Source organism: Giraffa tippelskirchi, chromosome 5 (genome assembly GCF_054371585.1).
Source record: "Giraffa tippelskirchi isolate mGirTip1 chromosome 5, T2T-mGirTip1v1.2.pri, whole genome shotgun sequence".
NCBI classification, from domain to species: domain Eukaryota; kingdom Metazoa; phylum Chordata; class Mammalia; order Artiodactyla; family Giraffidae; genus Giraffa; species Giraffa tippelskirchi.
Window position 1 is genome coordinate 10,216,150 of NC_137279.1, and position 15,487 is coordinate 10,231,636.

The window sequence follows — 15,487 nt, forward strand, 5'->3', positions numbered from 1 at the left end:
AATCATCATACTTATTTACTTAAGTAAATTGTGGTAGTGGTAGTATTTCTCTTGGCTTTTTGTTCAGCTGCTAGAGTCCCTTATGACCTTGGGTATGTATTCTAAGAGGTGACTGATGGTTCGTGATGTTCTAAATTTTCTGGTAGCTTGCCTGTTGCCTGCCTCTGGGTTTGTCATCGCCCTTATGCTGACTTAGGCAGTATTCCTTCAGTCTCTTATCTCCAGGCTTTGATGCATATGTTCTGAAGGTGGCCACAGTGACTTTGGGTAGCAGCAGATGGTGAACCTTCAGGCTGCCACCGGCTATACTGGTGTTAAGTTGGAAAGTTAACGTTTGATGAAGAATCGGTAGTGCATATGAAAGAGCTTTCACTGCTGAAATATCTTTTAATTAAAAAATTAGCATACGCAAACCTTTGCAAATGTGTGGGCATTTAAAGAAGTCTAAGATCAGTTGTTTTCTTATAGAGAAATTAGTTATTTACCAGCTTAGTTTTGTGTTACTTGCTTGTCCTAATGTTCTTTTCCCTTTGTTCCTGCCCCAATTTGTTTGTAGTTAAGGCAGATAAGAGATATAGGTAAACTGAAATGGGATGTTTTGGGGAATTAAATGTGTTGGGATAAACGTTTAAACTATATTTTGATTTATGATAATTTGTAATTTAATAACTGGAAAGCAATGTGGATCTTGCATACTACTTCCATACAATCCTAGTAGATCAGTTCTGTTGTTTCCTGCATTTGAAGATATTTCTAGGTTATATAGATGCCTAGAGAACTCAGCCCACTTCAGAATATTTCACCTTGCTGTAAGTTGGTTGGTGGTGTTTTTGGCTTTGCCATCAATCCACAAAACAATATCCTTTTGGATTGTTTGTTTACTTACTTCATGATGTTGTGTTATGTTGGAAATTTTAGCACCAATAAAACACTGATAAGATGCCAAAGAATTGTTTTTCTGTTCCCCTTCAATCACAAGGGTACTTGTTATGCTTTACTGAAAACAGACCCTTGAACTCTCTGTCCTTTAGGATGGAGTTGTAAGTATCCATGTCAAATGTTACTCTTCATACTTCAGTTCTTATCAGTGAAACAACTTTTGTGAGCACAGAACCATCAAGAACAGATTAGTTTCATGGCATAAGGGCGAGAAGTGCCTCTCCACTGTCTGTTCATGCTGACGCTCCTGTTGCTGCAATTTCTCATGGACAAAAGTGATAGGCTGAGTATCCTTTGCTTTTGGAGTTGCTGGGTAGTGGTACAGGGAACACTACTAGCTTCTAATGTCCAAGAAAGAGAAAGTTAGACCCTGGTGGGAAGAATTGGAAGAATTGTTGGTATTAAAGTTCACCAAGTACTCTTTGTTTTCTGGTTGTTGAATTTTTGTAAGATATATCTCATGAGAGCAAGGTATGGAATTAACAGTTAACAGTCAAAATACATTTTGAATATTCTAAGCTTATGAAATGAGATGCTGCTGCTGCTGCTGCTGCTGCTAAGTCGCATCAGTCGTGTCCGACTCTGTGCGACCCTATAGATGGCAGCCCACTGGGCGCCCCCATCCCTGGGATTCTCCAGGCAAGAACACTGGAGTGGGTTGCCATTTCCTTCTCCAATGCATGAAAGTGAAAAGTGAAAGTGAAGTCACTCAGTCTTGTCTGATTCTTAGCGACCCCATGGGCTGCAGCCTACCAGGCTCCTCCGTCCATAGAATTTTCCAGGCAAGAGTACTGGAGTGGGGTGCCATTGCCTTCTCCTGAAATGAGATGAGTTTTAGCAATAAGTGTAAGTAACACTTGATTATCATCATGTGGTATTGACAGGGAAAGCAAAGGTTTAGTACTTTAGGTTTGTGACTATTTCTCCAGAAGAATAACATTACCAGTACCTATAATGCTGCCAAGATGAGTTTAGTGAATCTAATAATGGTCAAGTGTGGACTATTCAAGAGAGTATAGTAAGTTTAACCTTATTTATCTGGAACTGTGTTGAGAAAAACTAACTAACTTGTGTGATTGGGCTTCTCTGTTTTCTCTGGCTTCTTTCTTATGTTGACCCCCTTGTTCTCTGGTGTGTTTATAAGTGAATTCTAAGTGGTATAACTTGCACAACTGAAGCCCATTTAGATGACCTCCAGCCAACATGAGTAGTACTGTGACAGCTGTTAAAGGAAAGGCCGTTTGTCCCAGTATGGCTATCTCTGTAGGCTTTTCTTAAACATTAAAAAAACAGAAACAAAAACCTTTTATTAATTGTTCTGGAGTCCTGTGAAATAAGTGGCACCAAAGTAGTGAGAGATGTTCCCTCAGATTACCCAGATAATCTTTCTTCTTAAAGGAATTGGAGCTGAAGTTACTTCTAGAGGCTTACAGACTTTGAATGTCAGCATTTAAATTAAGAATCTAAAAAAATTCAAAAATAGGTGACATATAGTCTTCACTGAAGGGAACTTTCTGCGCTTCCTCACCACACTTATCCTGTCTTTATTGCTGTTTGTCTCTTCTCTTTTCTCCACATTTATTTTTCATGTGCCTAAAAAATAATTGTCATTTGATACTTTTGATATGCTCTCCTACTTCCCCTCTCTTTCCAGAGGTAGTACCTAGTTAAACCTAGTTAAATGTCAAGTCTTCCCCATTCTAGTTAACAAAATTTACTGATAATCAGCTGGAGCTTTTCCTGCTACTGTTGTGAAAGGAAAGTAGGCAAGTCTTATTGTGCTGGTGGAATTGAGGAACAGATGAGGCTAATCCTAGAGGGATAAGTTGTTTGCTTTATTTTTTTCCCAGTTAGGAGCGGTGATTCTATATATTACCATGGGCAAAGATGGAGTAATCTCTCCTGTTAGACCATATGCTAATATAGTGCTGATAAGTAAGTGTGAAAAATGAAAGGCAAAAATACATTAATTGTATTCTCTCAAGAAGGTATGCCATCCAAGATAATTACTTCATGACAGTTTGAGTTATAGAACTTGTTTTATCATGAAATAAAAGCTGATTTTAGGAGCCTTTTATTGGAAAGACAATTGGATCAAATTAGTACTAGATTAGATTTTTGTCTTTATAAAGGTGAGCAAACCCATGAGCAGTTTTTGAATTGATATGTTCTAGTCCACAAATGAACAAATTCTGTTTGAGGGTTAAAGAAGCTATTATTTTGTCCTTTATGCTGACAGCTTCATTACAGATTGGCCTACTGTTGGCATTAAAAAAATGTTTGGCTCCTTATGATCTTTGTGCATGCAACTATAATATTAATGCAGCACCATAGCACTGTTCATTAAGAAATGACTCTAAATGAGGTTGAAGCGTGTAAATTTGGAAAGATACAGATGTTAAATGCAGTCGTTTCTCTTTGTATACAGCCGTATGGCTAATAATTTCCAAGTGGCTAAAGCTCTTGTTAGCAGGAGTGCTGGTGTGTTAAGAATGGCTCTATAAATAACTTTAAGAACTGAAGTTGAAGGTGCTTCTTTTAAAGACTATTGTTAACTAAACATTATTGCCAAACAGATGGAAAGCATTCACCAGCCTGATGTTTTTAGGTCTAATTATATTATCACCAGCCCTGTACGGCTCAGTTGAAGAGGTGTATCCAGAGGCCAATTTATAATCATTTAGCCAACACCTGTTTGGGAGAAATTGACAGTCAAAGGGCACATTTAAAAAAAATCACATATGTTCTTGTGTTTATTGCCTCAATGTGAACATTGTCTAGTCACAAACAAACTTGGTAGGATAAGAAAGTAAATGTAAACAAAGAAGCCCTTCTCAGCCATGTTTATCAATCTTAATTTGGCCTTTTTATCTGATCTACTTCATGTTTCATGGCTAAGTGAGACCAGCAAAGAGATATCACTGCTGATTTACACAGGTACATATTGTCCAGTCAATTAAGAAGAAAAAAGTTCTTTCCTTTTTACAGCTTCCATACCTTTTACCTGGTGAAATGTTTTCCGTTTCATATCGATGTATGTTATTTAGATAGAATTGGAATCTAGTGAGTGACTTAAAAGAGTCACAAACTGATATGAAAACAAATAAGATTTAAGGAAGACTGAATGTCTTTACAGACTCAGTAGATGTTTATTGAGCGCTCCTTTACAGAGATGTGCCTCCTTTTGCACTCATGATATGTTAATTTAACTGTCAAGGTTCAAGTTCTTTGAATATATTTCCTTGACTTGGACGTTCAAGATTGGTGGTGAATACAAGTTCCAAGGGAAATTAAGGGAGAGCAGTTTTACCCAATCTGAAAAAAGTTCAAACCTGATAATCCTACTGACGCTTTCATTTTAGTGTTTTTCCTTCTTCTGACATACTTCTCTATGGAAAGATATGTATATATGTTTCCTCCATTTTCTTATCCCCCATTACTGACTCAGAGCAGTTCGCTTCTGTCCCCAGGTCACTGCATAGTGCAGTGTTGAAAGTTATCAGTGACTTCCTAACTGCCTTAGGCTGTAGTCCTTTCTAAGTCCTCATTCTTCATGATTTCTCTTTGTTGTTTGGCACAGGTAGGTGATTATTCTCATTTTAAGCAGTCTCTTTTCCTGATGTCTGAACTACTGTATTTTCTGCATTTTTGGGGTACATTTCTTATGGTACTATGGTGGTTATTGTCTTGTATACCCTCAGTATTCTAGCTATGTATATACAGACATAAATAGTATAGTTTAGCAGTTAAAGAGGAAGAACCCTGGAGCCAGATTGGTAGGGTTTAAATTTCACCTCTCAGTTCAGTTCAGTCGCTCAGTCGTGTCCGACTCTTTGTGATCCCATGGACTGCAGCATGCCAGGCTTCCCTGTCCATCACCAACACTTGGAGTTTGTTCAAACTCATGTCCATTGAGTTGGTGATACCAGCAAACCATCTCATCCTCTGTCGTCCTCTTCTCCTCCCGCCTTCAATCTTTCCCAGCATCAGGGTCTTTTCCAATGAATCAGTTCTTCGCATCAGGTGGCCAAAGTATTGGAGTTTTAGCTTCAGCATCAGTCCTTGCAATGAATATTCAGGACTGATTTCCTTTAGGATGAACTGGTTGGATCTCCTTGCAGTCCAAGGGACTCTCAAGAGTCTTCTCCACACCACAGTTCAAAAGCATCAATTCTTCGGCACTCAGCTTTCTTCACCGTCCAACTCTCACATCCATACATGACCACTGGAAAAACCATAGCCTTTACTAGACAGACCTTTGTTGGCAAATTAATGTCTCTGCTTTTTAATGTGCTGTCTAGGTTGGTCATAGTTTTTCTTCCAAGGAGTAAACGTCTTTTAATTTCATGGCTGCAATCACCATCTGCAGTGATTTTGGAGCCGCCCAAAATAAAGTCTGCCACTGTTTCCACTGTTTCCCCATCTATCTGCCACGAAGTGATGGGACTGGATGCCATGATCTTAGTTTTCTGAATGTTGAGCTTTAAGCCAACTTTTTCACTCTCCTCTTTCCCTTTCCTCAAGAGGCTCTTTAGTTCTTCTTCACTTTCTGCCATAAGGGTGGTGTCATCTGTGTATCTGAGGTTATTGATATTTCTCCCAGGAATCTTGATTCCAGCTTGTGCTTCATCCAGTCCAGAATTTCTCACGATGTACTCTGCATATAAGCTAAATAAGCAGGGTGACAATATACAGCCTTGATGTACTCCTTTCCCATCTGGAACCAGTCTGTTGTTCCATGTTGAGTTCTAACTGTTGCTTCCTGATCTGCATGCAGATTTCTCAGGAGGCAGGTCAGGTGGTCTGGTATTCCCATCTCTTGAAGAATTTTCCACATTTTGTGATGATCCACACAGTCAAAGGCTTTGGCATAGTCCGTAAAGCAGAAATAGATGTTTTTTCTGAAACTCTCTTGCTTTTTCGATAATCCAATGGATGTTGGGAATTTGATCTCTGGTTCCTCTGCCTTTTCTAAAACCAGCTTGGACATCTGGAAGTTCACAGTTCATGTACTGTTGAAGCCTGGCTTGGAGAATTTTGAGCGTTACTTTGCTAGTGTGTGAGATGAGTACAGTTGTGTGGTAGTTTGAGCATTTTTTGGCATTGCCTTTCTTTGGGATTGGAATGAAAACTGACCTTTTCCAGTCCTGTGGCCACTGCTGAGTTTGCCAAATTTGCTGGCATATTGAGTGCAGCACTTTCACAGCATCATCTTTGAGGATTTGAAATAGCTCAACTGGAATTCCATCACCTCCACTAGCTTTGTTTGTAGTGATGCTTCCTAAGGCCCACTTGACTTTGCATTCCAGGATACTCTAGGTGAGTGATCACACCATCATGATTATCTGGGTCATGAAGATCTTTTTTGTATAGTTCTTCTGTGTATTCTTGCCACCTCTTCTTAATATCTTCTGCTTCTGTTAGGTCCATACCATTTCTGTCCTTTATTGTGTCCATCTTTGCATGAAATGTTTACTTGGTATCTCTAATTTTCTTGAAGAGATCTCTAGTCTCTTCTATTCTGTTGTTTTCCTCTATTTCTTTTTGTGAGCTTGAGCACATTAATAATTTTATGTTTGTTTTCTCATCTGTGAAAGTCATTTCTCATCTGAGAGTTGTTTTCTCATCTGAGAGTCGCTCAGTCATGTCAAACTCTTTATGACTCCATGGACTGTAACCTGCCAGGCTCCTGTGTCCATGGAATTCTCCAGGCCTGAATACTGGAGTGGGTAGCTGTTCCCTTCTCCAGGGTATCTTCCCAACCCAGGGATTGAACCCAGGTCTCCTGTGTTGAAGGTGGATTCTTTACCATCTGAGCCACCAGGAAAGGCCTTCTTATATATGAAAGTGATTAGTAAAAGTATACTTACCTCAGGACTTCGCTGGCAGTCCAGTGGTTAAGACTCCACACTTCACTGCAAGGCATGTGGGTTTGATCCCTAATTGGGAAACGAAGATCCCACATGCTGCATGGTGTGGTCAAAAAAAAAAAGTATACCTACCTTATTTATTGTTGAATGAACTATGTGATTTGATTCTTTAAACCCCGTCACAGTGCCTGCTCGAAGCATTCTAGTAGGATACTTTCTCCTGTCTTTAGCTATTGTTTTTAATGGAGAATTCTTAGCTATTCATATACATCTCTAGTCCTGACTTATTTTCTAAACTCCATTCCCATATTTCTATCTACCTTTCAAACTTTTATGCCTAAATTCATTCACGTATATTTAGTGAACAGTTACTTTGGGAGGCGGATAGGTTATATGTTGCAGGAAATACAGTTTCTGCCCTGTATTAATTTTCTGTTGCTGCATTACAAATTACCACAAACTCTACAGCTTAAAACAACTCACTTTATTATGTCAGAGTTCTCTGGATCAGAGGTCTGACATGAATTGTGTTGGGCTGAAATCAAGGTGCTGGCAGGGCTGCTTTCCTTCCTGGAGACTCTGGGGGAAAATCCATTTTCAAGCTCATTCAGGTTGTTGGCTGTATTCCTTTCTTTGGGGTTGTAGGACTGTGGTTGCTAGCTTTCAGCCAGGGGTTGGTCTTTGTGCCTAAAAGCTGCCTGTTCCTTATGCTTACTGTGAGCTCCTAGAGGTCTACGTCCAGTGTTTACATGTGGACCTCTGTATCTTGGAGCCAGCAGCAACACCTCTCTCTCATACTATGAATCCTTCTGATTTCCCCTTTTGCCATATCAGTTTTGTGTATCATTACAGTTCTGGACTGAGACAGTTCTCTAAGGGTTCATGTGATTTGATTGAGCCCTCTCAGATAATCCCAGGTAATCTGTTTTAAGATTTGTATCCTAATTACATCTGCAGAGTCCTTTTGGCCAATAACATAACATATTCACAAGTTGTGGAGATTAAGGTATGAGCATCATTGGCAACTGTTATTCTACTTACAACATGCTGATGAAAAGCTTGAAATCTGGTTGGGATATAAACCAAAGTGACCAAATAAAACCATATTAAAGAGGCTGGTATCATATACAGTAGGAAAGCATAGGAAGAAGAGCATCAGTGACATTTGAGCTAAATATGGAAATATCAGTGCCTGTTTGATAAGGGGCTGGGTGAACATTTCAGGGAGAAGAAGCTATAATAGTAGCAGCAGTAATAGTAACAACTGGCTGTACCGAGCACTTTTAAAGACCATGTCACTGAAATTCTCACAAATGGTAGATACTATGATTATCTACCATTATGGGCTTCCTTTGTGGCTCAGCTAGTAAAAGAATCCGCCTGCAATGCGGGAGACCTGGGTTTGATCCCTGGTTTGGGAAGATCCCCTGCAGAAGGTAAAGACTACCCACTCCAGTATTCTGGCCTGGAGAATCCTGTGGACAGTCCATGGGGTTGCAAAGAGTCAGACACGACTAAGTAACTTTCACTTCACCATTAGATCTTCTACAGATGAAGCTGTAATATCTTCACATACGGAATAGGAATGGTAAAATTATCTTATTGGGTGATTGAAAGAATTAACAGTGATTACACATGACTAAAGCATAGCACATAGTAAACACTTAAATCATGGTAGGCGAAAGAGAGTGGAGGGTGGAGAAGGGAAATACTTAGGGGGTAGAATTGACTAGACTTGGTCACTGGTCATGAAGGTGGGGGACAGGGGAGAACTCACAGGAGTTAGGGAGCTTTTTGATTTAGGGGGTTTCATGGGTGATAATATTATTTAATACTGTTAAGAGGTGAAACGGGGTTTTGTTTTTAGTGAGGACAGGGCTTTGGGAAGAGGATGGGAGTTCAGGAGGTATCCGTGGGAATATTTGTTTGAGATTAGATGGAGTAGAATAGGATCGATCAAGCACTCAGAAGAGGGGTCGAAGAGGAAGTTGTCGCTATGACTTCAAATTCATCAGGTCTTAAACAGATTCCTCATTGTAGCTCGCCTGTTTCTTCTCACCATTCTCTTATTTTCCCAAACTTGATAGCTTCTTTTACCCTTGACTCCCACCTCTCTGAAGAGGGCAGGAAAAAAGGCCTTGTATACAGTGCTTACAGATTGCTGTGTGTTTACAGAGTTCCATGGTTAAGTTCTCCCGCCATGGCCAGTTTCAGACTGGGGCTGCTTTTGTGCTACAGCAGTGGAATTCAGTAGCTACACCAGAGACCACGTGGGTTGCAAAACCTAAGATATTTACTGCCTGTATCTCTCTAGGATAGTTTGCCAACCTCTGCTATAATGTCTCTAAAAAGATCAACATGATATAAAATATATAAATATTGAATATATTTATAAACTATACATATAAATATGGGAGGATAATTCCCTATCTCTATTCATTCTTTCTTTTCATCAAGATGGGTAGGGGGAGTAGGTGGTTTGAGGAGGTGATGTGTGAGATTGTAAGGGGTCTTGAGGTCATTTTTTGGATGTATGCTTTTTCTGTAAATAAGAAAAGTGACATGATATAACATAATGTTTTAAAAAGAAAACCTGCCTACTATTTTGAAAATAGAGCATAGGGCAGCAAAAGATGGAAGCAGAGAAATCTGTTTGGAGGCCATTATTATAATCCGGGTAAATCTTTGTTTCATTCAGGGTAAAACCTGTGGAAAGGGTGAGGTGAGTTCAGATTCTGGATACAGTTTGAAGATAGAGCTGGCAGGATTTGCTGATGGGTAAAGAGGAGTTAAGGATGAGTCCAAGATGGAGAAGTAGCACCAGAAGGGTGCTTTGTGTTGGAGCCTGAGTTATTGAGATCACATTGTAGCAAGTGGCTACCTTTGAGGTTTTGGGAAGAAAATTGAGACTTCAATTTCTGTAAAAACAATTTTGTTTTTTAGCCACTTAATGTTTCATAAGGAAAAGCTCTTTTTCTAAAATAATTTTTCCTTTTAAGAATTATATTTTAAAATAAATCTAGGAAAACATGGTAGTGTTTCTAAAATATGTCATTCTTAGAAAGGAAATACCCTTTAGATAAGATTTTTTGTTGTATGGTTTGGTGGCTTAAAAAAAAGCCTATTCAGAAATTAACGGTTTTGGCTGAGTCAGTTTCAACACTTTCCCCCCAAACCTTTAGTATAGTTTCAAAAGGTTATGAGTTCGTATTTCGTTGTATTGTAAATAATTTATTACTCATGTCTTTTTTGTAGGTTTTACTTGTAATGGACACAAGGACAGAACAGACATTTATTTTAAAAGTAAGTAGAATTTTTCTGTTTAGTGAGTTTAGAAATGTGTCTTCAAATTATGCTTCTGAAAGAAAGTATTTAATTTTTTTCTGGGTGTTTAAATTTTTTTGTGTGTTTACAGTCATCTGTATTCACTTTACTTTGTGTCCTTCCATCATAGTTGATAAATACTCTGTAGCATACATTTTGAAAGAGTATGGAGGAAATAATTTGGATAAGTTGAAGACTCATTTTATGCTGTTTAAATGTATAGTGTATAATTTAAATGCATCTCTAATATATTTTGCATAATTTATGATGACCACATGCAGTCATACTTTTGATTATGATTACAGTTCTTAAGAGCTGAAATTTTACCTTAAGGTCTTTGTTAAAGGTATTTGGAAAAGTGATATCTACATCCCTGGCCATGTCTTTTACCTAAATTCAATTTTGATTCTCTGTATTACTCAATTTGTAATTAAGTGAATAAGGGAAGAAAACCCCCTCAATTTTGTAAATTCAAAATCGTAGTTGAAGTGGATTTTGATAGTGCATATCCTAATTTTAAGCATTTCCTCAGCATGCAGAATTAATGAATTTCAAATTAGTGTTATGTTTTTCTGGTATTTTTTCTTTTACTTATCAGCCTGGCAGCGGGTCACATTGACATACACTGAAATTAATTTTTCTCTCTGCGTATACTTTTATCGCTGATATTTCCTCAGAATTTTAAACCAGGGTATGACGTGAGAAACTCCACATACCTTGATCCTTTGGAGAAATCTTAAAATGATCTTCGTATTTTTTTGGAATAGAATTTCAAAACTGCCCGTTTAATCTCGGATTACCTTTTGTGTCTCAGGAATTTGAATTGATCTCACAATGTCTACTGCTTTAAAGATACACATAAGTAAAATAAAACTTAAGAAAAGGTCATAGAAAAATAACTGTGTGTCATCCTGATGACTTAGTTTGAGAGCATCTCTAATAAAAACACTGACCCACGTAATTGATTTTAATGGCAGCTTTGTGGCATCTTCAGTGCTCTGGACTCACGCCAGATGCCATCAGCAGCGCCTCCAGGGACCGAGGGGCATCGAGCAGCAGATGAGTGGTTTCTCTGAAGCCCAGAGTAACTCGGATAGATTAGTTTGGTTGATAAACACAGAGCACAGCAGGCTCCAAAGGCAGCTGAGGGCACAACTGACCTTTGTGTTCTCTGTCAGGGTCTGAGGAAAAGCAGTGAATACAGCAGGAACAGAAAGACCATCGTCCCCCGCTGTGTGCCCAACATGGTGTGCCTGCACAAGTACATCATTTCCGAGGAGTCGGTATTTCTTGTGCTGCAGCACGCAGAAGGTTGGTTTGTAGCGTAAACTGTTTATGCACTGAAAGCTAAGCACCCTTCTTAGCTTTTTAGTTTCTATAATGTCCTTCTTCCTTCTGTCATTACTTGAGCGGATAAAACGTATGAAACACATGTAGGAAACTGTTTCCTTATTCTTCTGCTCACGGCCCCCCCCCCCCTACTTTGAGTTGCGAGGGACAATGAAAGCCCAGGCGAGCAGCAGATTTCATTTGAACTGTAGGAACATTCTTAGATACGCTTAACTGCTTCCTTACTCTGAGGATGGGTCCAATATGATGAGAACTTTAATGTGGCCGTGTGCTAAGAAGACTAGGTTTTATTTTAGGGATTTCTCTTGTTCTCTGCTGAAAAGATACATTAATGTTAGATGACAAAATGAAAAGCATCCCCTGAAGAATTAATTAATTACCTCCTTTTTTAGAAGGCATAGGTATTTGCTTAACGTTTGACATTAACTAGTTATTCTGATCTGGGTTTTTATGAATACAGCCATTGGCATCACATATGGGTACAAAACAGAGGTGCAATGCTCTGCCTTCAGACTCTTTATGAGATTTCAGCTCTTAGTAAAGGGAACAGGTGGCAAAAAAATACTATATTTTGGTTTGTTTTTGCCCTTTAACACCTGAATTTAAATAATTAGTCTTTTATTAAAATGAACACAGCATATAAATATAAATGCACAAGATAAACATTGCCTTTTGGATTTCGAGAGGTATTTTTAAAATGGTAAAGAAAATTAAATAATTTTCCATATTTCAAGAAGATGTTGTTATTATTTTTACATCACTGAGAATAAAGAACTGTTGTGCTTTAGTAATAGGCGTAACATTTGAATTGAATGCATTTTGCTAGGAAAATGAGTCATTGCTTTGTGGAATGAGGTCTCTTATGATAACTAATGTAAGATTTTTGACGGGGGCAATAAACTATTAATATTGTTTATTATGAAGTACAGCACAAGATAACTGCAGATGGAGGGAAGACCTCCATATGTAGTATTTAATAGGAAATTCAGAAGGGGCTCCATGGTCTCTCAGGTATTAAGAGAGTTAATTACGTGTGTGAATTGGATAACTAATTCACCTTTGTTCAGACATTATAGACAGCTTTTATCTGAGGATACCAGTGCATTACAGACATTATTGAATTAGAGGTCATGTCATCTGATAGCGAAATACAGCCACCTCTGGTGTGGAACAAAATAACTTGCGTAGTAATAATCCATAATAATTTAGAACAAGGTCAGTAGGATGAATGTAATTATAGTCAATATTCTATTACCCAGTGTGGATTATTCATGTTGGAGATAATCTGTGGTAAATTTTCAATCCTAGTTTACTCCTACTATTTGAAGCTTCCTCTTCCTGTTTTTCCTTTTCCTTCTCCAAATACTTAATTTTTTCTTATGCCGTCTTCTTATCATTTCTTATACTTCCTACAGCTCATATTTCAACTGATTTTACCTTATTACTATAGAAGATGTTTATAATCTGCTTTAAAGCCATAGACATGTGGCTTTCAAATTTTTCACTATTTTAGATTATCTTCACCAAATCTCTTTTCCTTTGCTGTTGACCATGCCTGACTTTGAATGATCACATGGCCATGGAATTTGTCCTGGATTATTTAAATGGGGGGGAGGTGGGGGGGGTGGGGAGAGGAGAGGAATTGCTTTTGACAGTTCATTTTGGGTGTTTATTGTTTAATTTTAAAAAGATTTTATAATACAAATATATGATAGTAGAAATAGGGACTCTGGATTCATTTAATATTCAGCAAATTTATTGAGTATGTATTGTCTATTGGCTTTCTTTTCAATGAACAAGTCAGGAAAATAAACTTACATTCTTCTTGTGGAGAGTCAAACAGAAAATGAAAGAGTGATAATATCAGCTAATAATGGGGAGTATGCTCATTTCTGGGGCTTCTCAGGTGGTGCTAGTGGTAAAGAACTGGCCTGCCAATGCTGGAGATGCCAGAGACAAGGGTTCGATCCCTGGATTGGGAAGATTCCTTGGAGGAGGAAAAGGCAACCCACTCCAGTATTCCTGCCTGGAGAATACCATGGACAGAGTAGCCTGGCTGGCTATGGTCCATAGGGTCACAAAAATTTGAACACAACTGAAGCAACTTAGCACTCACTCATACTCATTTTTAACACAGAGAGATCTAATTGAGCATGATTGGGTGACAACTTTAGTTATTCAAGGAAGCGTACTCTAAAAAAGTGACATTTTAGAGGAGTCCTGAATGACAAAAGAATAACCCTTTGAATGTAAGGTGGAAGCCTGCCCTAGGTGTAGGGATCAGTGTGAAAAACTGAAGGCAGAGGCAAACTTGGCTTGTTTGATGAACAAAAATGGAGACCATTTAGTTGGATCTCGTAATCGACAGCTTTGGTGGTATATGAAGCTACGGAAGAAGCAGGCAGGAGCAAGGTAGAGACTTTGGCTTTCATTCAAGTGCCTTGGGAAATGATTGGGCATTTTCAGCAGTGACAAGGTCTGATTCACATTCAGGAAAATCCCTCTGACTGTTGTATGTGGAATGGATTATAGAGAGTCAAGAGGAGACACAGTGAGCAGGCTAGTAAAGTAGCCTGGGCAAGAAATGATGATGGCATGGCCTTCTGGGATACTAGTGGAGTTGCTTTGAGGGTAATCAGTGAGACCTATGTGGGTTTCCCTGATAGCTCAGTTGATAAAGAATCCACCTGCAATGCAGGAGACCCTGGTTCACTTCCTCAGTTGGGAAGATCCTCTGGAGAAGTGAAAGGCTGCCCACTCGAGTATTCTGGCCTAGAGAATTCCATGGACTGTATATGTATATGAGTCGGACACGACTGAGCAACTTTCACTTTTCACTTTCAGTGGGACCTATGATGGATTTAAGGTTAGGGAGAGAAGAATTTAGGACAATTTCTAGATTTGGCATGAGCAGTCAAGTGAACTGGATGGTGGACAGTGTGTTATCTTTTACATGTCACTGGTACTTTGTTACCTCTATGAAATAGGAGGTTGTGCATTTATCATAAAAATATCACTTTCATATTCATGAGTAGCTATTACTGAAAAAGTAAACATTGAACAATTGTTTTCTCCATAATACGAATGTGTGAATATTTATGATTTGGGCTTTAACTTCCCTTTGCTTACAGAACTATTCATTTTTCACATGAGTCTCTCGGACTAATTTTCTTAACATTTTAATTCATTCAGTTAGAAATATTTTGGGCACTCTCTGGGCTCTTAGTTTTAACATGCGTGCATGCCTGCTAAGTCGCTTCAGTTGTGTCTGACTCTTTTGTGACCCTATGGACTGTAGCCCACCAGGCTCTTCTGTCTGTGGGATTCTCCAGGCAAAGACACTGGAGTGGGTTGTCATGCCCTGGGATCTTCCCAACCCAGAGACTGAACCCACGTGTCTTAGGTCTCCTGCATTGGCAGGCAGGTTCTTTACCACTAGTGCCACCTGGGAAGCCCTAGTTCTAACATGTGCTGTGCTCGCTCACTCAGTTATGTCCGACTCTTTGCAGCCTCACGGACTGTAGGGTGCCAGGCTACTCTGTCCATGGTATTCTCCAGGCAAGAATACTGGAATGGCTTGTCATGTGTGCTCTACTCCAGGGGATCTTCCCAACCCAGGGATCAAACCCAGGTCTCCCGCGTTGCAGGCAGATTCTTTACCATCTGAGCCACCAGAGAAGCCCCAGTTCTAACGTGGTAATGAGCAAAACGAAGAATGTGCCCTCATGGAGTTAACAGTATAGAGGCAGAGCAGACAATAACCAAATACATCAGTAAATATATGAGGCGATGCCAGAAGGGTGAGTTGAGGGTCTCTATTTTACATAGAGTGGTCAATCTTATTAAGAAAGGAACATTTGGCAAATGACCTGAGGGAAGTGAGAGAGGGAGCAGATGTGGACGTGGGAGGGAAGAGTATCTTGGCAAGAGAGAACAAGTACATAGGCCTGAGGCAAGAGTGTATTTGCTGTACAAGAAACAGCAAGGTCAGCTGTGGCTGGAGC

The 15,487-nt window shown here is 39.1% G+C and overlaps 1 protein-coding gene across 21 annotated transcripts in view; it reads left to right on the plus strand.

The window, feature by feature from the left end:
* RPS6KC1 (ribosomal protein S6 kinase C1) overlaps positions 1 to 15,487 on the plus strand; it is a 192,939-nt gene that overhangs the window by 134,222 nt on the left and 43,230 nt on the right. For all 21 annotated transcript variants that reach the window (XM_081489843.1, XM_081489848.1, XM_081489846.1 and 18 more), the window contains 2 exons: positions 10,065 to 10,112; positions 11,312 to 11,444. In XM_081489843.1, the coding sequence (XP_081345969.1) occupies positions 10,065 to 10,112; positions 11,312 to 11,444 (181 nt within the window). The remainder of the gene's footprint in view (positions 1 to 10,064; positions 10,113 to 11,311; positions 11,445 to 15,487) is intronic.